General features: G+C 37.1%; 4 protein-coding genes and 1 long non-coding RNA gene across 6 annotated transcripts; 2 read left to right on the forward strand and 3 right to left on the reverse strand.

The window, feature by feature from the left end:
- Positions 1–1267: 1267 nt before the first annotated feature.
- Positions 1268–2392, forward strand: LOC131770854 (neuropeptide Y receptor type 6-like). Its single transcript, XM_059086582.2, has one exon. It carries the CDS (start codon positions 1268–1270, stop codon positions 2390–2392), a length of 1125 nt encoding a protein of 374 aa, XP_058942565.2.
- A 3652-nt stretch (positions 2393–6044) lies between these two features.
- On the forward strand, positions 6045–7827 carry LOC131770861 (kappa-type opioid receptor-like). The gene has a single exon (XM_059086590.2). The coding sequence runs from the start codon at positions 6486–6488 to the stop codon at positions 7713–7715; it is 1230 nt and encodes a 409-aa protein (XP_058942573.2). The 5' UTR covers positions 6045–6485; the 3' UTR covers positions 7716–7827.
- A 2312-nt stretch (positions 7828–10139) lies between these two features.
- On the reverse strand, positions 10140–11389 carry LOC136282328 (uncharacterized). Its single transcript, XR_010718204.1, has 2 exons — positions 11150–11389; positions 10140–10323 (listed from the first exon to the last, which is right to left on the reverse strand). It is a non-coding gene; the product is annotated as an uncharacterized lncRNA (long non-coding RNA).
- Positions 11390–16175: 4786 nt separating this feature from the next.
- LOC131770874 (uncharacterized) lies at positions 16176–19845 on the reverse strand. Of its 2 annotated transcripts, none has more exons than XM_059086604.2 (6): positions 19719–19845; positions 19245–19279; positions 18099–18230; positions 17733–17895; positions 17292–17379; positions 16176–16583 (listed from the first exon to the last, which is right to left on the reverse strand). In XM_059086604.2, exons 1-6 carry the CDS (start codon positions 19810–19812, stop codon positions 16382–16384), a joined length of 714 nt encoding a protein of 237 aa, XP_058942587.2. In that variant the 5' UTR covers positions 19813–19845; the 3' UTR covers positions 16176–16381. The 2 variants fall into 2 exon arrangements, with proteins under 2 accessions (XP_058942587.2, XP_066025934.1); XM_066169837.1 differs by having other exon boundaries at positions 19707–19842.
- A 2258-nt stretch (positions 19846–22103) lies between these two features.
- Positions 22104–25861, reverse strand: LOC131770875 (uncharacterized). The gene is made up of 6 exons (XM_059086605.2): positions 25720–25861; positions 25436–25470; positions 24481–24612; positions 24002–24161; positions 23395–23482; positions 22104–22493 (listed from the first exon to the last, which is right to left on the reverse strand). The coding sequence occupies exons 1-6, from the start codon at positions 25808–25810 to the stop codon at positions 22259–22261; spliced, it is 741 nt and encodes a 246-aa protein (XP_058942588.2). The 5' UTR covers positions 25811–25861; the 3' UTR covers positions 22104–22258.
- Between the last annotated feature and the right edge of the window lie 214 nt (positions 25862–26075).

Raw genomic sequence — 26075 nt, forward strand, 5'->3', positions numbered from 1 at the left:
TGTGCGAACACTTTCTCTAGTTGGTACCTTTTTATAAAAATTTCGCTTTTGAAAATTATAATTTAATCATGATTTTCTTGCCAAAAGAACATGAATATGTGGAGGTTTATCAGACACATTGTAGACCTTGTTTATTTAATTTGGTTTTTAAGAAAAAAAAAGTATAAAAATTACAGATAATCACATGAAGTATTCATAATATGTGCATAATTTTCGTTTTAAAATGGTTTCGACTGCAATATGAAAAGAATCGAATCCAACTAAAACCTTTCACTCTGCCATCTTCTGCCTGGTAGTAAATGATTCTCAATTAGAAGCCTAATCCTTCCCTAATTCCTGATCATTGTTTGATCACCATTTCCTATCTTTGAAATATCTCTTTGTCACCTAAAACTTACAGAAATTAATTCACGCTTTCTTTGCAAAACACACCTCTATCACAAATGCGTATCGCCTGTAATATTGCCAGTCTTCCTTGAAGCGCATTTCAAGTAAATCGAACAACCCGATCAAATAAGAACAAGTTTATCTTGGTTAAGGGCCAACTTAACCGAAAAAGGAAAGGTAAAGTAAACGAAATGTAACTTTTTTCCTATCTTTTGTTAATTGACATCGCTAGTAAATGACTCGGCCCTCTGAAGCTCAGTTTGTAGAGCAAAATGGCCCCTAGAGCAGAACAAGGTGGAGTTAAAATTTCACTCAGGGGTTCACATTTTTCTTTTTCGGGCATTTGACAAACGCTTACAAACTTTATTTGCTTTTTTTTTTCGGCCGAGGTAAGCCCTCACTTTCACTGACCAAGCTTCCATGTAACACCTACTGAACTGACAGCAAAGAAAACTCATTAAAACTACCAACATATCTGAACGAGTACCCGACTGGAGGATCATTTTTTTCCGCGCTACGTTAACTGTGGGAATATTCTTCAGACCATTGTTTTCCATGAACGAAATTCTATCGGAAAATCGCGATTTATTCTGGCAGGAGAAAAACAAAAATAAGACCACATCTACACTCGAGAGGATCTTCAGGGCCAATTGATCACAAAAAAATGAAAAATAACTTTTTAAATTCTTCTTAACAGGAATAAGTGGGTAATGCCAAAAGTGCCTGCAATATATATTGGCTTCGTTTTCAATATAGTATTCTCAGACAGCATTGTACTTTAACTCTAAGAAAAAAATTATTAATTTACATCAAAATTACAAAGGAGTGTTTCCTTTGTGGTAGAGCCAGGACAAACGAAGCATTTGCAAAGGCAGTAATCATGGATTCAACACCGTTTGAGGCAGTCTCATCGGAAACAGAACCAACTCTGCAATCAGCAGATGACAGCAGCTCCTCATTCTCCATCCAGATGATTATAAACATGATTTTCCTCATTCTCGGCATCCCAGCCAACGTATCGGCCATATTTTTCGTCTGGAGGAAAAGTGGAGGATTCTTGTCACCTGTGATGCCGTTCCTTATCAACTTAGCCGTAGCTGATCTGCTGGTGCTCGCAGTATATGTTCCATTCTACATGGCATACGAGGCATTTGATTTTGTTTGGCCCTTCGGCAACTTCCTTTGCAAAACTGTCTTCTCGCTGACACACATTTCCATGTATGCTTCGTTGGCGACTTTGACAGCCATCGCTATGGAGAGGTACCTCATCACATTCTCCGACCCAATCAAGAAAAGAACGGTTAAGTATCTCATTATCATTATTTGGGTTGCTGCTATTTCTCTCTGCATACCACAACTGATCTACCTCAAGACCATAAAAATTGATACATTTGAAGATCTTGAAACTCAGGATATCTCGCCAGATGATGTTGGGCCAAAGGAAGATATTGATATAAATGAAGACAAATACATTTGCGGTCTGGAATGGCCGCATTCAAATGTAGAGATATTCCTTCAACCAATTGACGCGGTCATTTTGTATTTGATCCCGCTATTTCTTATTAGTGTTCTCTATGCAAAAATCATCAGAAAGTTGAGCGCAATTGACCGAGAAAATTTTCCTTCTGCACGCTTAGCAGTTGAGAAGAAGCGTAGATGCGCCGTTCGCAAAATGGTCACCATCATTGCGATCTTCGCTTTGTTTCACCTCCCAATTCACGTGTTCCATTTCATCCGTGTTTTCTTTTACGATTCCTGGGAAGTTCTTACTTCCAAGTTCACTTGGCTCTTCTCTCTCTGCGTCAATCTTGTGCTGGTGACCCATGTGATTAATCCGTTAGTGTACGGGTCGGTTCATCATTGCTTTGGGTGCACAGGGCAAGTTTTCAAATGCATGCATTGTCGATGGCGCCTTAAGCCGGTGCGGAGGAGAATCCTTTTTCCTTTGATGCGTAGAAGCAACACACAACAGACCCCTCTTAGGCACAAACAAAGTTCTGGTTAAATTGAAACGACAGTTTTTTCCATTGTTAAAGAAATTTTTTTTTCTGTTACTCGTTAGAGGAGATGTCGATCATTTTAGCAACAGAGGAAAGTCCTCTTCTATCTCCGAAAGAAGTTACTAGTAGTTTGTGAGCGCTAAAAACAAAACTACAGGCAAATTGTTGCTCTAATTGATGAATGATCGAAAAAAAAATTTATTCCTGATTTTAGTAATAGTGATAAAATAGCCTTTTTGGCGAGAATTTACTGTCTTAGTATAATGATATCTCTTAATTCAATAGTTTTAAGGTAATTTGCTATAATATACTATTGATTTTACGCGAACACAAGGCTGAATTGGATCTGTGTGGCGCTAATTACATATGTATTAAAAGCAATCATCGATTTAAAAAATTATTTCTATGCAAAAAGCAGCAGTAATTATAAACTTTGTAGGTGACCTAAATAAAATTAGTGGGCGAGATTTTGCAAAAGAAAAAAAGTAAATAAAACACTTAAGCTGGGATGCCGAACCCATTTAACTTGGTGCAATGAACTTAGGATCAGTGTTTTCAAGCCTCCAGGTTTGGAATTTTTTCAAGGACTTAAGCAACATCACCTTTCAGAAAAAAAAATACAATTCCCCTCCCTTATTTTTCAACCCTTAATTTATTCCTTCTTCCCCAATATTAATTTTCGTTTGCCAGTCCTGTGAATGAAAGAGTATAGAGGTGCGTTCACATTTATGTCTCAATTATAATGTGAAAGAATTGTTTGTCAGTAGAGGATGATATGTGTTACAGCCTCAGTTAAACTATAAAAAGAGCAGCTGTCACACAGATACACACTTTCCTTGAAATGAAGCTTAATCATGTGTGTAAGTGTGTAAATTATGTCGATATGGGCAAATCATATGATTATGTCAATGCAAGTTAGATTAGTGTGTTAATACACTTGTTGGAGCCGAAATGAAAACTTTTTCTCGTTTCCTGGTTTCTCGCGATTCAAATATGAACGCCTTAAAATGGTTACGAAATTGTTCACATCGAATGTGTTCTCTTTTTTCATCCCTTCTTTGCGTTTGTCTGCATTGAGCCCGACGTACAGTCTCTCAGCTAGAAGAGACAGGATCGATGCCTAAATTAATTTTGACCTTACTATACCCATTTTCCATATTGTTATTATTATTATGACTATGATTATTATTATTTATATAATATTACTCATCATTATTTGTTAAATAAAACGTAAAACTTTATTGACATATTTTATATCCACCCAGGTACAAATAACCCAATGCGCAGTAAAATAAAATTAACTAGACTCTACGAGGTCAAGAGGCGGTCTTATTATATAACTATTATATGTTGAAAACTATGATTAGTACAGGAGCCAATAATGGGCTCCTGATAAGTGTCATTATCATTATCATTGTTATTTCCATCATTATTGTTGCATAGTAACGACCATTATGATCAATACTGTAATTTTAATTATTACTACCCTTATAATCATTATTACTATTGTTATTATTCATTAACACTATTGTAGTTGTTGCCATTATAATCACAAAAATTACAGTTTCCTCGATTGTGATTGCTTTATAAATCTCCTATTTTTTCACTAATTTACGAGCCAAGTTGTTATCGGACAGCTCGTAAGCCAATCACATTCAAAGTTGTAGTTTAAATTAATCAATTAAACAATTTAAGCCTCCTTTGTCAAGTCTTTTAATGCAAAATTTTCCTTTCTTTCTTTCATAACTTGGCTATTCTTCTTTTCTCGGAAATTGTAATTTTATGATTTATTGGTAATAAGACTTCATGTCGTCCAATTCGGTCTGTAATCATACTCGAGATGAACAAATCGCACTCCCGCTGCGTGTTCGTCTGATTTTGTTAACACTCGTATGATTACAGACAGAATTGGATCCACTCAGTCCTACTACCATTACTTTTAATTATTAGTGTTATCATTATTCTTATCATAATCCTTTTTCCATCAATAACATGGTTATCATTTTTTTACATTATTATTATTAACATCGGTATTATCATAGATATTATTAGTATTGTTAATATTGTTATTCTTATAATTTTTCAGGTTCTTCTTTTATTAACAATGTATCTTTCTTAATCGATCTCCATTCTTATGCATGCTCACTCTCTTTCGGTCACCTGTTACTCGAAGACCCTTACTTTTTTATTTCTACGTGACAAAGATGACTCAAATAAAAAGAAACGGTGACGTGATTTACTTGAAACTATCAACCTCAAAACAATGCTTGGGGGTCAAAGGAAGTTTAGTAGATCATCACTAGACTTGCATCCAAGAGGACCAGAGTGAGTGTTGACTGTCCACTTCTTGTTAAGGAAACCGCAAATGATTGATTCTTAATGTTGAACTAACGGTCGCAGTAAGACAATTAATCTCGTCGCCGTGAAAGTTTGCACGTGTAAAAACTCAATTATGGTTAAACCAAGGTCAAGTCTGGGGGAGAAAAATCAATTAATGTATTAATTTAACTTGTAGCGAGGTGACGTTAGATGATTGACAAGTGTTGTATCTAATCGAGGAAAAGTTGATTGAATTTATGAGGATGTAACGCAAATAAACTACATGTTTTGAATTGAATTAAATAAAATAAGAAAATTCTAATCCACGAATCAATGCAATGATAATGCTTCAAAATTTGCTTGCTACAATGTTTCAAGACCGAAGGAAAAATTATAACCATTCAGGTGATCACCCGATGACGTTCAACAGATCTGTGCGGAAGAGGTTACAAACGTTAATAGGATGTTGTGGATTTATTCTTTGTTATCATATTTTCTGCTTCGGTGATTCATTCTCAAAAACCCTCGAGAATTCAGAAGACCATGTGTCTGACCCTCATCCTAGTGCGCGTTCAATGTTCACGTCTAACTTTGTCGAAACAAAATCGACTGTTCACTTCTGATCTCTTTGAAGAAATCAGAATTTCCAGAAAAACGTAGAACCGTTAATTCTTTGTAAAAATTGACCCATAGATTCCGAAAGGCTTAATATACAGTGCGACAAAAGTTATATTTAAACAAGCGTATTGACATGAAAACAAACAAATGACGCATTAGGTGTGTCTGAAGCACTTACCTGCACCAATCAAAATAAGGCTGATATTACATAACTAATCTCACATCTTTGTTTAATTGTTAAAGGAGCTCTAACAATAATATCATGTTTAATTTAAATGAAATAATAATAATTGTCATTTTCTTATGCTTAGAGTTTCTGAAAATTTCTCAAAATATCAGAGTCAATTTTACTTCTTTGTTTCTTTTGGTTTTTGTTTTTTTACCGCTACCGTTTGAATACGAAGAAGTGAATTCTTGTGGTTGACTAGGGTTTTTGATTTTGCGATAAGAGGTAATTATTTATATAAGCACTTGGCACAAAAAAAGAGAGAAAAAATTGTTTTCGTTTGTTTATTACGTCCAAAAACGCGCACTGAAAGAGAATAAATATCCTGCATCGCCATTTCATGGCAAAATAGAGTTTAAAGTTCACACTTACCTTATACTGTTACGCAACCGAGTAATCTGCCTTTCTAAATAAATTATTTGACATATGATCAACCAAGCAAACAATGCTGAATCATGTATGATGAATAATTTATCAGTACCTTCAATATTTATTTCAACGAGTACTAGACACACTAGACAGTGTCGAAGGGACATTTTTTGAGAACACATTGCGGAAAAAGCCACACATTTGGTACCCAAAGTAACAGACTTCGCAATTTTACCAGCTGTAGGATCAGTACCACTGGCAGATGACCTGTTTCGTTCATTTCGCCATAAAGACACTCTTTTAACCCAGAGAGTTCATTGAATCAGCGTTTGAAAGTGTCAGTTTACCTTATCTGCTCATCAGTGAACTATAGACTATTCTCTGCCGGTGGATTCGACGATTATCATACGTCATGGAGTAAGTCTTGTGGAGAAAAGATAGTACTACGTTCAAAAAAACTCGCTCATCGGCAAGCTTATAAATAACAAATATTTACTCTTTGATTTTGTCGATGTTGAACTTACTAATTAGTATTTTACGCCCCCTTTGATTTTAACTAAAAAGCTATGGATTTGAGAAACGACACTTTGACAAGTTCATCGACAACAAATGGAGACGTCTCCTCAACAGAGACGTTTATAGACGAACTGCCAATGCGGGTTCGTCTCTTTGCATTCATTTTCTATTTGGCGCTCCTGGTGGTCGCTGTAATTGTGGACACCGCTATTTTATTCGTATTCTGTCGAGTAAAAGAATTGCGAAATGTTACCAACAACTTGCTATGCAACATGATTGTGGCAGACTTACTATTTGCGTTGCAAACCCCGCTGGAGGCGCTTGCCTTCAAGAATAATTTCTGGGACGCTGGAGACGGCTGGTGTAAAACTCACAGATTTCTCCTTCATACATTTTATAACGTGGTGATCATAAGCCTGACAATTGTCAGTATTGAAAGATACTACGCAATATGTAAGCCCATGCGGTTCAAAAAATGTCTCGATTTCAACGTCTGCAATCGGAAGCTTATACTCGGTGTTTGGGTTGCGGCATGCCTCTTAGCTCTGCCGCAGGTCTATATTAGCTCAACCGAATGGTCTTACCGACGAACGGTGTGCATGGAGAGACGGCCAGAAGATTACTTGGTAGTTTTTCTAGCGTACCATGTAACATTGTTTATCTTCTTGTATTTAATACCTGTCGCGATAATGATTTTCACGTATGGACAAAGTTCAAAGAAGCTATACGATATGGTGGAGAGATTTCGTCAAAGATCCCGTTTCGACATTTGCAGTGCTGTCAAGATGAGACGAAGCATCATTCGCATGCTTCTTGTCGTGGTCATTGTTTTCGTCGTTTGTTTAACACCTCTAACATTTGCTGAACTATTACACGTTACTCCGGTGATGAAGCTTTATGACCCATTTGGCATTTTCTCTTTTTGCGTGGGTATGTTAGCGTTTTCTCATTCTCTGTTAAATCCTATAGTTTCGTCATTCATGAGCAAGGAATTCAGGAGGGCTGCAAGACAAGCTTTTAGATTTACGAAAGAACTAAGACTCGATATCTGTGTCAACCATAAAGAGAAAGACAATAAATGCCAGCTAAATGTAATGAAGCAGAACGTCGAGGCTAATGGAGTTGGGGGCGGAAAAACCTTCAGGTTGGACGAGAAAAACAACGAACCAGACATATCTCTAAGGAGAGACGGTTTTTCAAACAACGGATTTGACTTTAGGCTCCACGACGATAGTTTTGTCACAGAAACCACTGAGATACCGCCGAAGGAAGCTGAATAACACATTTTGGATTTTTAAAACTAAATTCAAATTGTCAAAACAGAGTTGTATGTCTCCTTTGTTGCCTAAGTTCAATTTCAATAAACGGTATTGCATTTTTTTTGTGTGTTTACACAGGCGTAATGTGCTGATTACTTTTTCATCGCAACTGGACTCCAATGTTAACTTTGTGCAAAAAATAACCGCTTCATTACAGCGCTTATATCGTGTCATATTTTAACAAGGCAAGAGTATCATGTAACCGCACTATGAGTGAGTCATCCTTACCATGTTAATCAAACAATAAGTCTCAGTAGTATGCTAACTGATCCAAAACGAAACTGGTTATCTTTGGAATAAAATATGCGCATTCACCGTGTTACGGGACACGTACAGCAGTCTACGGTTCAGGGTTATGATCAACGGGTCAACAATCAGAGCATGTATTTCCCAAAAGATTTAAGTGCATCAGGTTCTACGTGTGCAGGTACGCATGCATGCCGCAAACAAAGCAAGAACTGACTTATTTCACTTAACTGGAGGCCGTTCTGTTACTGACATTCTTAGCATCTGTTTGAAGACCCTTTTCTTCGAACCATACGCCCATTAATAGTTTATTGTATTCCGGTTATGAAATTGAAAAAGGAAGTAACAAATCAGTCAAAACTCTCAATTGGTGTTTTTGTCAAAACCAAAACGAAATCAAGGAGCGACAATTGACGTCTTTAAAATGTTTTGAACTTGACATCTGTATCGAGCAGCATAAAAATCAAAGGCAGTAACTGCGCCTAGAAAATTAATCGGTGCTCTGATTGTTTTTATGACGTTAAGGAACCCAAGCACTCCTCGCTATTATCACTTAGAAAAAACAGACTTTTATACGAAATGAGTCACGATATCTTACAAAAACTCCAAAATTTAAGCTAGGGTGTTCAAAATTGAAGTTGAAGGAAGATGAAAATAAGATTCGTTGAATTACCAATTGTTTCATTTTCATCATTCCTTACCAAGTTTCGTGAACAACGTTTGGCCATGAATTAAAAAATATATTTATAACTCCATGTGTTCTATTTTCCTCTTAAAACATCATTAAGTATTTTTATAAATCATTATTATCATCTGTCCTTTTAGCGCTAAATGACGCGCATGAGGCCTTTGTCATGAAACTACTATAAAGAGCAGGCAATGTACCTGTAGCTCCTGTGAGGTGTTGTGGTCTGGCCTTGTTAATGTTTACACAGGCCCCATTTCAATTAGCTTTAAAGCTGAACTGGGCATGTGCCAGCCTGTCTAAGTACCGCAGATAAATGAATTGAAGTAGGAATGCAACCTTGGCCCGGTGCACGATGATTTACTGCACGTTTCAAAATGCTTCATCGTCTCTGCATCCATGTTAGCGAAATATAAGCTTGCAAGAGTAAGAAATTTGATTAAATGTTTACCAGTGGCAATTACTGCGGTTTTTTTTTTTTTTTTTTTTAACAGTTCAGGGGAAGATATTCTCCTCCCTGTACAAAATCCTTTATAGTAGCCGTCCTTTTTAAGTAACTAGTAACGCGACTCTGTCGGCAAAATCGAAAAGCTGACTGAAATCGGCAACATCTTAAGATTTCAGCGTTTTGACCATATTATCACCGCTTATGAAATGCGGAACTAGACTTTTTATCCGTCATACATATGCGGTTAGCATATCTTTATGAGACTATAAAAAAGAGCCTAAACATTCCAAAGCGAACACTTTCTAGAACAACTCTAGGTTCATATGAAGCCTACGTCCTATATAATGTAAGGATCAGCCGTGTCGAGAGTGTCATGTCATTGAGAGCAGGAAAGATGGTCCGTGAGCAACGTAATGAACGAAAAAAGTGCGTGGGACGAAGAAAAAATATTGGTGGTCTTACAGACCACAGAGTTCTCTCTGGTCAGTGGTAGAGCATCGTTGCGCGGAATCCAAAAGTCTGAGGCTCGACTCTTCATAAAAACTCAAATTGTCCTCTTTTTCCTTTTCTTTAATTTTTGACGAACTCAAAATTCTTCATGTTTGTTACTCTATTTGTGGCACACAGATATCACCCAGGAGACATCAACGTACCAAACGTTAACAAATTGTAAATTTATAGTAGTTTCATGACAAAGGCCTCATGCGTCATTTAGCGCTGAAAGGACAGATGATAATGATGACTTATAGAAATATTTAATGATGTTTTAAGAGCAAAATATAAAACATGAAGTTATAAATACATTTTGTAATTCGTGGCCAGAAGTTGTTGACGAAACTTGGCAAAGAGATAACAACGAAACAGTAATTTCTTTTACAATTCTTTATTTCAAGTACCCCAATTGGTAATCAAAAACATATCTTATTTTCACCTTCGTATAACTTCAATTTTGAGCCCCTTATCTTAAATATTGGCATTTTTGTAACATATCGTGACACATTTCGTATTTAGTTTTTTTTTTGAGTGACACTCAAAAAAGAACAAAAAAACACTCTGATTTTACGCCAGTTTTAGTGTTCTTTAAACGACTGCTATATGGCTAAGTAGTCAAGCCTCCTGTTTATATCCTCCTCGTCTTCCAACACATCGCAACGAAGATTCCTCACTGCACGGCACATATCTTGCTTGATCTGCGGTGCAGATAACAATGATTTATATTTAAAAGGAAATGTCATCTCGTAAAATAAGTTGTACTTATTCATTGTGGTAAATAGCACTTCAAAAGAGAAATATAATGGTTTGCCTTACGATGTGGTCACTTCGGAAGTGTTCACGACGTTTCGAATGCATATTGCTAGTCTTCCTCCTCAAGGGATGAAGAAGACTAGCGGTAAATGCAGTCGAAACGTCGCGATCTACGTCCGAAGTGACCACATCGTGAGACAAACGATTATATTTTTATTTTGAGATTTCATATGTTTTACAGTCATTTGCAGTTACAGATTTTGCACCTTATATATCCTCGTGTAAGTTTTATAAACCAAGATATCAATTTTAATCTCACTTTAAAAATTGTTGCTCATGGCGCTTTACAATCACAAATTTGTGTTATATGAAAAAAGAAAGGGGTAAGAAGGGTTTTTGATAAAATTATTTAGGAATATCAAACCGGCAAAGAAGGTGGTTTTTTTGGTTATGTTTTGTTTTACTTTTTTGTTGTTGTTGTTGCTCGTTAATTCTCTTGTTTTGTTTTTCTCTTTGCCTAGCCTTGTTCTAAAGCCAAGTACGAATTCCCAGAGATTTGGGTACGAAAATCGTCGCAAAACTTTCGCGCCAAACTTTTGCTCAGAAACCGGCCAATACTAGTTGCCCCTTCCAGGGGTGTAGCTGCTGTCTTGGTTTCTGGACTTTTCTTTTGGTAAGCCTCGTCATTATATGATTTTAAGAACTGAGTGGGAAAGCCGGTCATGTTTAGAATCTCTCGAACAAACTAGATCATTATTTGTTTATACTGACCTGGAGTACCCTCCTCTTCCTACCCATGGGAGCTTGCGGGTTAACTTGAGACGAGGACACCACAGTTAAAAGTAGGCCCGCGATAAACAAGAAGAGAACAAAATATTTTGCTTTCATCGTTCTTTTCAATTGCACTCTTGTTTCAAAGCCAACTCTTATATGTTGTCCAGAATCTTTATGCTTACCGCCCCTTTTAAGTAGAACGGCAGGATTAAAGTTCAATTACAAGTGAAAGGTGTTTTCCCGGCGCAAACAAAGTGATTGAGCGGTTTTTTCAAAAACCTTTTGTAATAGGTATTTCAATACCTTTTAATAGCGATCGACGTGCATGTTATAGGAGACTTTCTAATGGATTATATTGTTTAATGAGCGTAATAATCCAAAGTTTCTTACTGAAAAGAAAGAGAAAGAAATGGAAGAAAAATTAGGACAAGGCTTGGTAACGTGTTTCATAAGTAGTGATGCGAATATATTTGCCTGGGAGTAGGTGAACAAGTTTTTCAATTTAAAGAAAATGCTAATTATCCATACATGTACATCGTAGCTGTATACTCTAAATAGAAACGATCTTTAATCAAAGCTTTGTCTCAGAATGTTTTACAGCTTGACAGTTAAAATCAAATGAAGCGACTGATGACAAGTTAGTCTTCGGATGTAGGCGGCCACATTTCATAAAAGCTGCGTTTACCCAAATGAGTGAAACATGATGATTTGAAATGTGTATCTTTGCTCCTCTGTTTTCTGAGACTGAGCTTTCGTTCAAATTCTGAGCAGAGGAAATAAGGCACCAGGGATTGTAATTTGTCGGGAAAATTTCCTCGGTTGCTTTAGGATGGGCCAATTTGCTTGCCATTTTAGAAAACTGGAGTCATTACATCCGCATGTCCGCTTTACTTAAACACAAATGACCACCTGGGTCCACCTGGGGGTGAATTGTGACGCATGATGAGATCCATAAAAGCTAAAATGATCCAATTTATACACCATGTGGGTTTATTATAAAAATTCTACAACGTACTCGATTGGCGCCTAATGGAAACTTGTTTTGTCGTCCATTTTCGTTTACCGCGGACTGCATTTTAAGAAATGTGAATCCCAGGAATATCATTAAATGTAAAGCACTTTGAGACTTTTTTTGGAAGAAGCCGAAATTCAAGAATGGTACAATACTTTCAAGCAAAGATTCAAGTGTCTCTTTACAATCAGGAGATGACTTTGTCACGTTGTTGCAAATAATGGTTCCATATGTTAGGCTTTGAAGCCACCAGTTTTCGTCCTTTCATTGTTCTGTTGGTTTTTTTTTTGCTGTTGTTGTTTTTTTTTTCAGTAGAATAACATCTGTATTTCTTGTTTTAAGACATAAGCAGTTCCACAGTTTTTTATTTTGTTAATAACACGATTTACGCTTTGCTCACGCAAGGAAATTCGAGAGTATGATCGATTACTACAAACAAAAGAGGTTCGTGAGCCTAATCTTGGTCAATTACTTTCATAACTTTTTAAGATCCAGATTTCTCCGGCATGAAGAAATATGGAGTATTGCCCACATTGCCCCGCATAGGATATTGATTTTCCTTGAAGTTTGTCATATCCATCTATACTTTTAGGTGCAGAGAAAAATTCGTAATTGAAATAAACTGCATAACAACTGAGCCGCTGGGGAGGAAATTGTATAACGTCAGTTCCTCAATGTACCAGCGTTCAAGCCAGTCCATCTGATAATTACAAATACGCATAGCTGATCCTTTTAACTAACAAAGACACTTCTTTCTCTTTTGAAGAATTGCAAAACGAAGCTGGTTTTCTACCCATTGCGAAAGTTCATTCTCTCTCTTGCTGGTAGTTAGTTCAACAATTTGTTTCTGATAACAAGTTATCGAGGTGTGCTCTTAATATCTTCACATCTCGGTAAATTAAGTAGCATTTGACAAAAACTGCGGGTGTTCTCAAATACATCTGTTTTTTTTCATTATTATACAAAAAAAGTTTTAACAAGGATACTGTGCAGCTTTTCTGAGGTAGTATGCTCGATTTATAAAGAGGCATAACTGCTTGTGTGAAGTTTATCAAACGCTGGTCTCCGTGGGGCCGTAAAAGGCGTCTTCGAATATTAACCTTTGGACATGTTCTGTTCGAGGGAACGTTTTTTATCTTTATTGCGTGGGATGTTGGCTTTCGGCTCTCAAAGTAAAACATATTAGTTAATTTTTTTAAGCGGAGATAATTCAGAAAAGAAGGAAGGAGAAGCTTTTCGATTGTGTCCACAGGTAGTGCCCACAGTGATATATCATTTCCTACTAGGAAACTTTTTTTCTCGTACCTTACGAACAAAACGCCGCACTAGCGTTTCATTTTCTCGCATCGACTTTGAGATATTACAAAGGCGGTGGTTACCCTGAATGAATGCACATTTTGCTCTTACGCAGCTCTATGGTGACCGAAGCATTCGCACAAACCAGCCGATATATACGGTTGTATACGGATAAGAAATTCCCAAGAGGCTATGAGCAATCTTAGGTGGGAAAAATACTGCGTTCTTAGGCGCAAGACAAGGTTCTTTTATTGAAGGTATTTGGAGGGACTGATTGGGATTGCACGAAAATTTTTTCGTGATTATGTATTTTGAAATAGAAATGTTTTGCAGAGTATTTCCTTGTCAAAAGATTTATAATTTTCTTTCGAGCCGTGCTCTTGATTGTAGTTTTCTCAATGACGTCGCAGACGACATTTTCATTTTGTCTTCAGATCCATTTTTTGGTTATTTGAACAATCAAGGGTGATCAGGATAACAACAGTGAATAAATAAATGAAATCAAAGAATTCTTTACCTGTGGGGGATATCAGAAAAATCTACTGTGGTTCAATGAATTTTGCTGACAGACATTTATATAGCATATAGGTGTGGAGGGAGGGTAGGTATGCTGAAATTTGGCCGACCGAATTTCCTGGTGAGTAGAGAGTAGTTTCACTCGCAAAGATAGAGTCACCGATATTCATAAATGGTGCAATAAATTTTACGCCATTATTCTGAAGATTACGGTATAAGCTATCCGATCAGGCCTAGCTTCACATTTCCAATGCTTTCGTAGACGTCATTTTCTGCAGGAGCATTTAACTTGAAAAAAATAAAAAACTGTAAACTTCTAAACGTTAGAGATGACGAATTCATATCAAAATTTCGAAGATTTCGCCACTTCTGGGTCAGAAAGCATAGCTTAACACCAAAATCTACAAGTAATCATGGGGCCTTCGATTGGAATGAACCAGTCTATGGAGAATCACACTGTAGAAAACTGGAAAGAAAACTTGGGTACGCTTCACAACGAATACCTTCATTTACTGAAGCTAAAAGATGCAAAGTTAGTACTTCCAGCAAAGAAGATTTTATTCGCCACACAGCAAATATTTTGCCAGGAACAACAAGAGGATCAAAAGGTGACGTGGGGACAAAAATTAACTCTCTTTTGAACGGTCTCTACGCTGATAAATTTGTCGAGGATGCATTTTTCCTAAAGATTGTGACCATTTGTTCTTAGAAGAAAAAAACTTTGAAGGAAACATCAGGGACGAAATTATCCTTTAGGAAAGCACAGACGAAGTTCAAGAATAGATCGATATCATGTCCGAGAGGATATGTGGCCAAGAGCATTTGCCGGTCTGCAAGGGAAAATACCGGGTTTAGTGGGAAGGTCGGTCATTGGTGGATCATCAGTAAGTGAATGGTTTCAAGATGCTCGGTTGATAAACAGTTATTGAAGATCCAATAGGTTTTGCACATGCATTTTCGGCCTTTAAGAAGCCTATTCGAGAAAGGATATACCTTTATGGTTACGAAGAATAATGAGGGTGAAGCATGTTTGTCACAACCGTGGGACTTTTGTGAGAAATCGAGTCTCATTCCAGCTGATTTTGCTGCGGGAAACTCAAACAATAGGGCTTAAGAGCTTTAGGTCACTTAGCACATTCGTTCTGTAATAAACGCTTTGTCGCTAAACCGCTAGTGTCGACAATGAAAACCAGACACATCAAACTAATTTTATAAAAGACATAACCATGATGTTAGTGTACTTCTTGATTTTTCACTCAATCAGTGACTCTATCTTCAGAAATTATATGGAAAGAAATTAGCAGCCCTTTAGAGTTTCTCAAATTTTCACAGAGAAACCGATCTTTTCAAGTCTGCCACCGAATATTTCGCCTGAGTCTATGTTAATGTAAATGAGTGAGCAGCGGTTGTCATTTGACCATTTAGAGGAACAATTTGAGGATTCGTTGTAACTAAGTGTTGTTTTCTTTGGCCTCTTTGTGTTTGATTTGCCTATATGCTGCTTTGTCGAGGTCATAGTGCATTTCTCGATGGGTAACGAGTTTTCAACCGCGTACAGCTCGATCAAACTGAGCGGCTTTCTATCCTCATATGAGTCATGTTAGTTAAAAATTTGGTAGAAGTAAGAGATCCTGGATGTTTGTAACGACAACTGACATATGCTGCTGAAATTTATCAAGTATGAGTTTTACTACCAGGTGAATATATTATATTTCATAAAGGCTTTCGTTAGACTCTGTGGGACGCGCAGTTGCCCAATAGTTAGTGCCTTAGTTTGCATTCATTTCAAATATTTTATCCCAAAATAATTTAAATTTTGCATCCGTTTTGTTGTGTCTTTTTTTTTTTTTTATGTTTTATAGTTTTGATTTTTGTTTCCCACCTTCAAGATGATGGTGTACTTTGTGTTCATTTCACTGATTTTGTGCACTTCCTCCACTATAAGAGGATTTTCTGATGGAAAAATGCTCGCCAAAGTGGAATGATAATAGAAACAATATAATGCAATACAAAAATATAATTTAGAAGAATCTTATTTCGCCCACTTTAAAACATGGAGCTGCCATCGGTTTCGCAGATACGATCAAACAACACTTTATAAAATGCATTTCGCTTTCTCATATTGTCTTCAAAAGGTAATTCGAGTGAGGGAGAGATCATTATCATAACTGTTAAAGAATAATACAATTTTTTGGGCAATGATAAACAAATCAACTTTAATATCATTTTCACAAAAAAACAACTACATTCTTGATTGCATTGATTCAAATATTAAAAGGAAATTCGACTGACTAAGGATAGGACAGTCCATTCTCAGTATGTTATCCTTTGACGGGGCAAGAGAATCACTCTTTGTCAGCCACATGCATGTTAGTTCAGGGGTATCCCTTCCTTTGCAGATGACTCTATGAAAATCCCATTTTCTGATCGCGTTTAGGAAGGAGCCAGGCGAATCCCCTCTTTATAGCTGCCTGAAGGTTCGCGGTATGAATTCTGTATGGATGAATCATATCTGGAGGGGATCTGTGCTGCATCGGCGACGATTCACTACAATGTTCTGGTATCTTAAACTTTTTAGGATCCGAACTGGTCTTTAAGTCGAAAAACCTAAATGCAAAGAAACAGTTATGAATAAGCTTCGCTGCTAAAATAGGAAGGTAGAGATCGAAACTGCATTGATCTAATATTCTTTCAAACGGGCTTCATTCAGTTCGGACTTTGACGAGTCAAATTCACACGATTAAGGGAGTGAGGTTTAAAAAACGTTCCAAAGGTTTGTGGGCAAGCTTGGAGACTGGGGTCCGTTAGACAATCGTAAAGGTTTGTTTCAATAAACTTCATCGGGCCAACGGAACTTGTGTGGAGACGTTTATAATTCGCAGACGGAAATTAGTAGAATGGACTTTGCCACAGCTAGGAAGCCTTAGGAAAATAACTCAAAACTGTACACTTTCTAATCGCGTCTAAAAAACGTGTATGTTTACGAAACTCCTACTTTTGAGCTGCTGTTTTTTTGGCGATCTTCCGCTCAAATAAATGATGTTATGGGAATAAATATTATGAGAAGCAAGCAGTTAAACGGGAGAGTCAAATAACTTTGCTCTATATGGGGTTTGGCAAACTTGAGCTATCCTCTTAACCAATTGAACGCAGAGTTAAAATCGATATCGTGACTTGGTCACGCGCATTTTCCTTTCAGTTTTCGGTTGCTTCTTTGATATTTTCCTTCTCCCTGATTGACTGTCATCATTATGATGGTTTTGAGTTAAGAAACTCATTTAAATGTGCTTTACATTATTATAGTCTATTAAATACCTTCCAAAGGTGGCAGATCCCGATTCCTTTGAATCAAAACTGACTGGTATGCATAGGTCGCCGGACTCAAAAGTTATAGTCAAATGAACTGCAGGTTGAAACATCCACAATCGAAATCATTAACCATCAAATTTATATTTCTGTCTTACAGTCCCCCACAACCGATGAAAAAAGAGGCAAGTCAATGTATTTACAAAACGGTACGTCCGACAATCGTAAAGATTTGTTTAAATTTTTCTCTTACTGCTGGTCACGGTTGCAGACATTCGACTCACAACGGTAGATATTGTCCACCGGTCAAGTGTACTGAATTGAAAAATATTTATTTGTCACCGAATAGAAGAGAGTCCTTTTTAAGGGAGAGATAGTTTTATGAGGAAATTCGAGAGTGTAGGTTCCAGGTCTCATGGCAAAATATTTACAGTCAAGTACTTCACTTGCCTCCGACCACTATTCCTCCATACACTCCAACCATGGTGCCTTTCATTCCAAGCTTTCCTTTAGTGTCGAAAGTCAAGCTCTTGAGTTCCTCCGAGTTGAATACATCATCATCTTCAATCGGTGAAACAAAACATCTCCCAGAGTATACCGTGTACGCCTTGCCCTGTGAATCAAAATGTCCAAATCTTTTTTAGCGGCACTTTATCTATTTGCGGATGGGTAGAATACAAACAAAAACAAACAAACAAACAAACAAACAAACAAAAGGAAAAAATATATATTTTGGTTTGATTCTTAATGAATTGTGAGAATTCCGCATTTTCCCAACAAACAATTAAGCAAATAAAAAAACCGAAATTAATTTACCATTTTAAAGTCCCATATCGTGTTATATTCCACGCCATTAAATGTTGTCAATGTCTGCATCTTCTCAAGCTCTGAGTCCATGTTGTAAGTCATTTCCCACTTAGATGTGCCTCCCGACTCAGTCACGTTCACCTAGAGAAGAGGCAAACACAGATTAATTTAATAGCATCAAAAATAATATTATCGCAAGATAGAATGAGTATGTATTTTGGATGTATTTGTATGCAAGTATAATAAATTGACTTTCCCCCAACGAGGCTTTGCAGCCATTACGAACAAATTGGAGCAAATATTTCGATTAAACATAGTGTTTTTAAGATCCAAACTGGCTGGAGGCACACCATTTGGCTTTCTACACAGTACAGCCAAGGAGTTGAACTCGGGGCAACCAAGAACAAATCCAGTGAGTAGCATAGTAGAGGGGTTGAACCTGGGCCCACTTACCAAAAACCACTCTTCCAAGGTCGAGACAATAACTTGAACTCTTTTAATTATTAGACTACCGACCTTAGATTTCAAATTTCTGCTACTCGTGCACCTCATAGTAGGTAAGCTTGCAAACGATCCTGAATCTGGAGCAAATGAGCTTACTCCTAATATATGCGAGAATTCCGCCACGGCTGAAAGGAAAAGAGTGATTTCTCGACACAGCCTAGTGGTTTCTTAAAGTTTTAGATCTCGTTTTGGAGATTTAAAAAATAGCCAATCCAATATCGCGAATTGTCTCAGGTGAGTATCCCATGCAATATCTTGCGTTTTAGCATCTTTGCCACTTCGTTCACCAAATAGAAAGAAAACTTTCAACAATTCTGAATCTTACAGCTTTAAGAACAAGCGAGTCTACACCTTAGGAGAGTATCTCGCCACAACTAGGCGGAAAGAGTGATTTCTTGACATAGCGTCGTTCATGAGGCGATTTTTCTCAAAGTTTTAGATACTCCTCATTTTGGAGATCTAGAAAAAGCCAATTCAATCCAATGTCGCTGATTGTGTCGCGTGAACTCCCATGCGACGTCTCTTCGTCCTGTTGAAGATATGTACACTCAAACAGCATAATTGGAGTAATCAAACTTATTTATCTATTTATTTCTTGATCAAACATTTGGCAAGTAAAGAGAGTTACCACTTTCGAGCGATTATACTTACCATATAGAGTCTTCCAGACAATTTCTTTGGAAAGTCTGTTGATAGCAATAGCAAGAAAAATACGTTGAATGAAAGATAGGTAAGAAAAAAAGGTTGAAATTCTTTAATAATCTTATGCCCCATTCACACCAGCAAAACACGTTTAGTTGAACCAAGTGTAACTGAGACTAAATTTTATTTAGTATTCAAGTTATAACTAACTTTTAATTTCATTGTGCTAGATTTGAAGTAGACAAACATCAGTTGAAGCAACCTCTATCTAGAAAACTTTTTTATTCCATGTTTGACAAAAAAGGTTTAAAACGTGTTTTAGATTTGGTTTAAATAAAGTTATAGGCTGGATAAGCTCGCTTAAATATAGTTATCGTTATGTAATTTCATCTTTATTTATGGTTTTGAAAAAGGAACTGTAAACTATTAGCATTTGAAGGTTTGAAATTAGAAAAACAAAAAAAGAAAGACCTTTTTTCTTACCAGTACCGCATTTCAACTCTCTCTTTGCCGGCTTTGTTTTGGCGCTGGCAAAGCAAAAGAGAAGAAAAAAAACGAGAAAATAAGTCTTCATCATCAAATGACGCTGTATCGCTCAACTGCCCTGTAGAGCCTCTGTAATTGCTTAGGGTCTGTTTCACCTTTTTTGTCGAACCAAATGTTTAAACAGCCGTTCAAAGTTCAACTAATTTTAAAACGCCTTAAGTGGTGCACAAGGGGATAATTGCTTAACTAAAGAGATGAAATTACACCCCATTTTGGCAGAGCAAAAAACAAAATAAAAGCGAGCGTACAGCTGCTCAAAGCTTTGAAAAAAACAAAACTAATTTTGATTTGTTCAGTTAAAGTGGCAAATTACAACCGATTTTTTCAGGAAAAAATTTCCCCAAAATGATTAAAGAGAATAGAAAAAAACTGAAAGCCTTTAGGCCAAAGCTTTTATGAAATTAGTCATTGCAAGGAGGTAGGATTTGGCTTCTCGCGTGATTTTTTCGCTGTGCAAATCATTCTAAAGTAAGTATTGTTTGCTGTGTCTTTTATATATTTGTATTTTCTGTTTTAAAGACGTCATCTTGAAGACTCATCGCGGAAGCATTGTTCGAAGGAACTGAAACAGTGCGCTTCGCAACAGCGATTTTCAGCCGCTTGCATCTTAAACTGAGCTGCTGTCTATTCACATATTAGTAATTTTCGTTGAAGATTTGGAAGAAACAAGAGGTTCTGAATATATTAGTAGACGAGTGATATCTGGCGTTGAAACTTATCAAGTATGAGGTTCAACAAGGCTTTCATTAGAATTATAAATAATTGTGGCTCAGTTGTGGATGCGGTTTTGAAGGCCAGAAAGTATATTTTCCGCAAAAAAATGAACTTAAAAATATTCAAAATCTTGTATGACGTCACGGGTTCCCGAAAGGGTATTTAATATCATAAAAGAGGTTGTTGCTCATCGTGGTGGTAAGTAATAATAACTGTTCACGATGTAGTCACTTGAGATGTAGGTCGCGACGTTTCGACTGCTTATTGCTTGTCTTCATCAGGCAGTGGGGTTGACTGCTCACGTGTTACCATTTGTATCACAGCGAAATTCCAGAAGCAAAATTCCTGAGGCGTGGAGACCAACGATCAAGGAACACATCGGGAGACCGGTTTGACAGCAAACCGCCGAAGGAACAACTACCGGAATAATGAGGATCGAAATCTGTCGATAGCATTAGATCGCCGTGATACAACAAATGGTAACGCGCGAGAAGTCGACCCCATCGCCTAATGAAGACTAGCAGTAAGCAGTTGAAACATTGCGATCTACATCGTGAGACAAACAATTAAACGGTTTATTATTCGGTATTTATTGTAAACAACCAAACATGCACATTAGACAATACTTTATCGGACGAGTCATAACTGCTTTAGTTTTATGATAGTGAAAGAACTAATACTGTTGGAGAACTCTTCTATTTACCCATCCAAGAGTCATTAATTAAGGAATTATTTAGCTTTGACATGCATTCTTGTCCGAGAAGTTTACAAACTTTTAAGTTAGGCGTCAAAGGAGTTAGCCGTTAACCGTAAGATGGCTAAAAAATTTAGCTGCTAGGCGCAAGAATGGACAAATTTTAACCATTAGTCGTAAAAATATTGAGTTAACCATAAAATTTTTCCTTTATACGACGTGTGATTTTGAAAGCGTCAAAATCTTAGACTGTTGCTTCTTTTCCTATGGCTATTGCAGGGAAACAGAAAATTACACTATTGCTTGGCTCCAATGGTAAAAGCGAGCGAGCTAATGTGGTTAAGAATAATGAAAATCAATCATTAATTTTTCACAATTACTGAAGTTAGTTTTTAACATTTCTGTTAACTGTAACGAAAAGAAATCAAACCGTTAGCCATTAAACTGGGTAATATTTTAAAGCTGTACAAGCCATCACTCATCACTCCTTGAGACCGTCCTTAACGAACTAAGTTAATTTGAGGATTCCGCTCACTTGACGTTGATTCAACTGAGTTTGAGGTTAATTCTATCATCCGTTCTGCTGTTTCTTTTTTTCTGTTTGTTCGATTGCTTGCTATTTTTGTTTTCCCACCTTCAAGATGATGGTCAACTTTTGTTTTTTTTTTACTTCTTCCACTGCAGGCAAAATTTTTTCCATGGGAAAAAAATGCTCACAAAGGTGAAATAATAAACGAAGCAAAAACAATAGAACACGGTGTGGCCTCCAGACTCGCACGAAAGATTTTGCAACACTTAACTTTCTCATCAGAAGGCAATTCGCATTGCTTTTTCTCAGCGTCATGCTGGTGAAAGAGAGATCATTATTATACCGTTAACAAGCGAATAATTAGCTATAATTACACTTGCTCAAGTAATGATTAACAAATCAACTTTAATTTCATTTTCAAGAGGTAACTACATTCATCTATTTATTCAAAAGTAATTCGACTGAGCAAAGGTTGAACTATCCGTTCTCTGTTATCCTTTGACGGGTCAAGATAATGACTCTTTGTCGGCAAGCTGCTGGTTAGTTAGTCCAAGGGAATCCCCTCCTCTGAAAATGAGTCCAAGGGAATCCTCTTTTCTGGTCCCTTTGAGTGCCGAGCCAGGCGAATCCTCTTTTCATAGCGGCTTGTACGCTCGCGGTATGAATATTGTTTGGATGTAGCAGGTCTGGAAGGGATCTACGCTGCGGCGAAGCATTACAATCTTCTGGGATCTGAAGCTTTTCAGGATCGACGCTTTCGCTCAAATCCAAAAAGCTTAATACAAACAAAAATTCGTCAATAAGCCACATTGTTAATACAGAAAGTTTGAGATTGAAACTGCATTGATCTGGTATTTTTTTAGGTGACTTTATTCAGTTCTGACTATCAGAAGTCGATTCGCACGATTTACGGCAGCATCTAACATATTGGATTTCACAAAACCTCTCTGAGTTGTGTTGATTAAATACCACTACCTATCCAACTATGTTAGAACAACCAAAAACAATGATAACAGCAACAACAAAAATGAAAACAAAAAGTGCGACATGGCATGTGCGAGCCTGCAGAGCAGGTTGTTCACATTTTTTTTTTTTGTCTCTGGTAATTTTTGTGTTCGTTGTTGTTGTTGATGCTATAAATGCCATAGGTTTGCAGGCAAGCTAGAGAGACTGATAAGAGACTGGGAAGTCACAAGTGAACTTCATTGGCATAGAGGGAACTTGTGCAGAGATTTTTGTAAGTCGCAGAAGGAAATCAGAAAAATGGACCCTTCTGGCATATTACCCACTTGCGCCTCAAATGAGTACGCAAACTACGCAAACTACTGAGCTGCTTTTTCTGTGGCGATCCGCCGCTCAAACAAGGAAAATAAAAGATGATTTGGTGAGAAAAATATCATGCGAAGCGAAAGCCAAACGACAAAGTGAAATAATTTGGCTCAATATTGGATTTAGCGAACTTGCGCCATCCTCTCAACTAATTGGGTGAAAACTGGATTAGATGAAGACTTGGTCGCCAAAATTTTCATGAGCTACGACTTAGCTTGTTTTTGCTCATAGCTCTCCGGGGCTTAATTTTGATAGTTTTTTTCGCTCCGATTAGTTGTGATTATACTGGCTTTTGGTTGCAAAACTCAATCAGAATGTGCTTTACAAAATTACAGTCTATTGAATACCTTCCAGAGGTGGCAGATCCCGATTCCGTTGAACCAAAGCTGATTGGTATGCACACTTCGCTATCCTCGAAAGTAAAAATCCAGTGCGCTGCAGGTTGAAACATCCACAATCAAAATCATCATCCATTACTTGAAGTACTTCATCTAATTTTTATCTTTCTGTTTTGGTGCCTTACCGACCGATGAAAAATTCGATCTATTTACAAATTCATAACACGTATTCACGATCTGTCATTTCCATCATTGTCGTTGAGGTTTAGTTAAGTGTGTACTCCTTTTACTACGCACGATTGCACACATTAATATTCTCGACGTACAACGATAGAGGATGTCGATCCGGCTAACGTTAGCCGCTCTTGTATTTTTCCGAGACTTCACTTTTTGCCTTCATTTTTTCCTTTTTCCCGCTTTTTCCATCGTCTCTATTGTTTGTTTTCTTCAGGTCAATTTAGCTGAATTCAAAATAAATTTCTTTGCGACCAAAAAGAAAAGGAGTCCATTTCAGAAAAGAATAGTCTTATGAGGAAATTCATTTTTCAGTTATGAGGAAATAATGTAGGTTCTAGATCGTGCGCCGAAATATTTGCAAAAGAAGTACATCACTTGCCTTGATCTATCATTCCTCCATACACATTAACCTTGACGCCATTCAGTCCAAGTTTTCCACCTCTTTCGAACAGTAAGCCCTTGAGTTGCTCAGGGGGAAACAATTCACCCTCGAGCGGTGAAGAATAACATCCCTGTGGGTAAATCGTGTATGTCTTTCCCTGTGGAGAAAATGCCCATATCATTATATAGCACCTCATTCATTTGCTAATGGTCGGGTGCCTTTGGGTAAAACTAGTTTTTCTGGTAAGAGCTGGTTATGTCAATCAAACATATATTCGAAGCACACCTGCAAATACAAGACAAACAAAACAATAGGAAGAGTAAACAAAAAATAAATGCAAATAAACAAGAATCAAACAAACAAAAGCAAAAACTAAAATAAAATGAATATTTGGTTTGATTCTCAATAACTGGCGAGGATGATTCCACAATTTCCGAAAAACAATTGAGCAAACAAAAGGAAACGAACTTATTTACCCCTTTGTAGTCCTGTATCATGTTAATTTCGGTACCGGCATATTGTGTCGCTAAATGCGCTATCTCGCGTTCTGAGTCCATGCTGAACGTTATTTCAAGCTTAGACGTGCCTCCAGAGCCAGTGACTGTTACCTAAAGAATGGACAAACACGGATTAATTGATCAATCTAATGTTATCAAAGGATAGGATAAGAGTCAGAAGCTTATATCTACGTAGCTGTATGTATGTGTATGAGGTGTGTGTATGTATGGGTGTACAGTTGTATGTATTTCTCCTTAATTGAGCGCTCACCCTAAAGGGGTTTTTCACGGCTAATACGTACAAAATTGGAAACAAAAAATTTTAATGAATGTAGCACTTTTAAATTCCAAACTGGCTTAAGGCAGGTCAGCTGGCTATAAACAAGGCGCAGCCAAGATGTAAAACTCGGGGTAACCAAGAAACATTCCAGTGAGTAGCAAGGTGGATGGCTTGACCCTTATACCACCAGATTACCAGCCCAGCGCCCATACCACGGAGCCAAATTGTTTCTTAAAATTCCAAAAATAAATTGAGCTGTTTAAGTCATATGACTACCGACCTTAAATTTGCCCCCTCGTTCACCTTGTAGTAAGTGAGCTTCGAACGACCCAGAATCTTACAGTTTTAAGATGTGACTCTACATTGTAGGCGAGAATCTCACGAGGTGAGTGATTTCTCACAGCGTCGTACATAAGATAGCTGTGGTGAAAGCTTTAGATCCCCTCCTTTTGGGAATTAAGAAAAAGCCAGTTTAATTCGTTCCCTGCCAAGTATGTACATTCAAACAACTTTTACCCTTATTGAACCGATGAACTTATTTGATATCTTTAATTTATTGCTGCGGTTGTTGTTGTTGTTGCTTTTTATCGCCTTGCAACACTTAGCACCTGATTCAACCGGCTGATCACTCTTGAGAGAAATAATTGAACTTACCATGTAAAGTCTTCCACTCAACTTAGCTGGAAAGGCTAAAGAGAACAGCAATAAGAAAAATACATTCAATAAAAGTTGGGTAAGAAATTAAAGGATGCAATTCTTTAATCAACAATCTTAGGTTGAATAAGTTAAGTAGGTTATAGCTATTACCGTTATCATCGCGATTTATGCATTTAAAGAAAAAAATAAACAACAGAAAACAAAACACTCTTATCGCAGTTGCTTCGAAAATAAGAGGTTTGAAATTAAAACATTAACAAAAATGAGAGACTTGTTCTTACCATCGCATAACAACGCTCGCTTTGCCGGTTTTGGTTTGGCGCTGGCAAAGCCAAAAAGAAGAAAAACCACAAGAAAAAAAGTCTTCATCATCAAGCTGTATCGCTAAAATGCACTGAAGAGCCTATGTTTCATCTTTATATCCTGGTTATGTCAATCAAACATATTTATGTCAATCAAACATATTTATGTCAATCAAACATATTTATGTCAATCAAACATATTTATGTCACCTTTTTATAAAGGTGTAATCAGCTGTTCGAAGCTCACTAAAAAATAATTTTAAAACTCCTTGAGCTATGCATGGAGAGAACATTTCTCTTACTATTAAATAGATGGAATTACACCCCATTTTGCT

The sequence above is a fragment of the Pocillopora verrucosa genome, chromosome 7, assembly GCF_036669915.1.
Source record: "Pocillopora verrucosa isolate sample1 chromosome 7, ASM3666991v2, whole genome shotgun sequence".
NCBI classification, from domain to species: Eukaryota; Metazoa; Cnidaria; class Anthozoa; order Scleractinia; family Pocilloporidae; genus Pocillopora; species Pocillopora verrucosa.

What these genes read in the sequence shown, in the direction of transcription:
- LOC131770854 (XM_059086582.2), top strand. Translation starts at nt 1,268, where the DNA reads ATGGATTCAACACCGTTTGAGGCAGTCTCATCGGAAACAGAACCAACT.
- LOC131770874 (XM_066169837.1), bottom strand. Translation starts at nt 19,812, where the DNA reads ATGATGAAGACTTATTTTCTCGTTTTTTTTCTTCTCTTTTGCTTTGCC. An exon ending in CGATATGGGACTTTAAAATG is followed by an intron (nt 17,896 to 18,098) that starts GTAAATTAATTT and finishes TTTGATTCACAG; the next exon opens with GGCAAGGCGTACACGGTATA. An exon ending in GGATCTGCCACCTTTGGAAG is followed by an intron (nt 16,584 to 17,291) that starts GTATTTAATAGA and finishes CTTTGCATTTAG; the next exon opens with GTTTTTCGACTTAAAGACCA.
- LOC131770861 (XM_059086590.2), top strand. Translation starts at nt 6,486, where the DNA reads ATGGATTTGAGAAACGACACTTTGACAAGTTCATCGACAACAAATGGA.
- LOC131770875 (XM_059086605.2), bottom strand. Translation starts at nt 25,810, where the DNA reads ATGATGAAGACTTTTTTTCTTGTGGTTTTTCTTCTTTTTGGCTTTGCC. An exon ending in TGAGTGGAAGACTTTACATG is followed by an intron (nt 24,613 to 25,435) that starts GTAAGTTCAATT and finishes TCCATTCTTTAG; the next exon opens with GTAACAGTCACTGGCTCTGG. An exon ending in GGATCTGCCACCTCTGGAAG is followed by an intron (nt 22,494 to 23,394) that starts GTATTCAATAGA and finishes GTTTGTATTAAG; the next exon opens with CTTTTTGGATTTGAGCGAAA.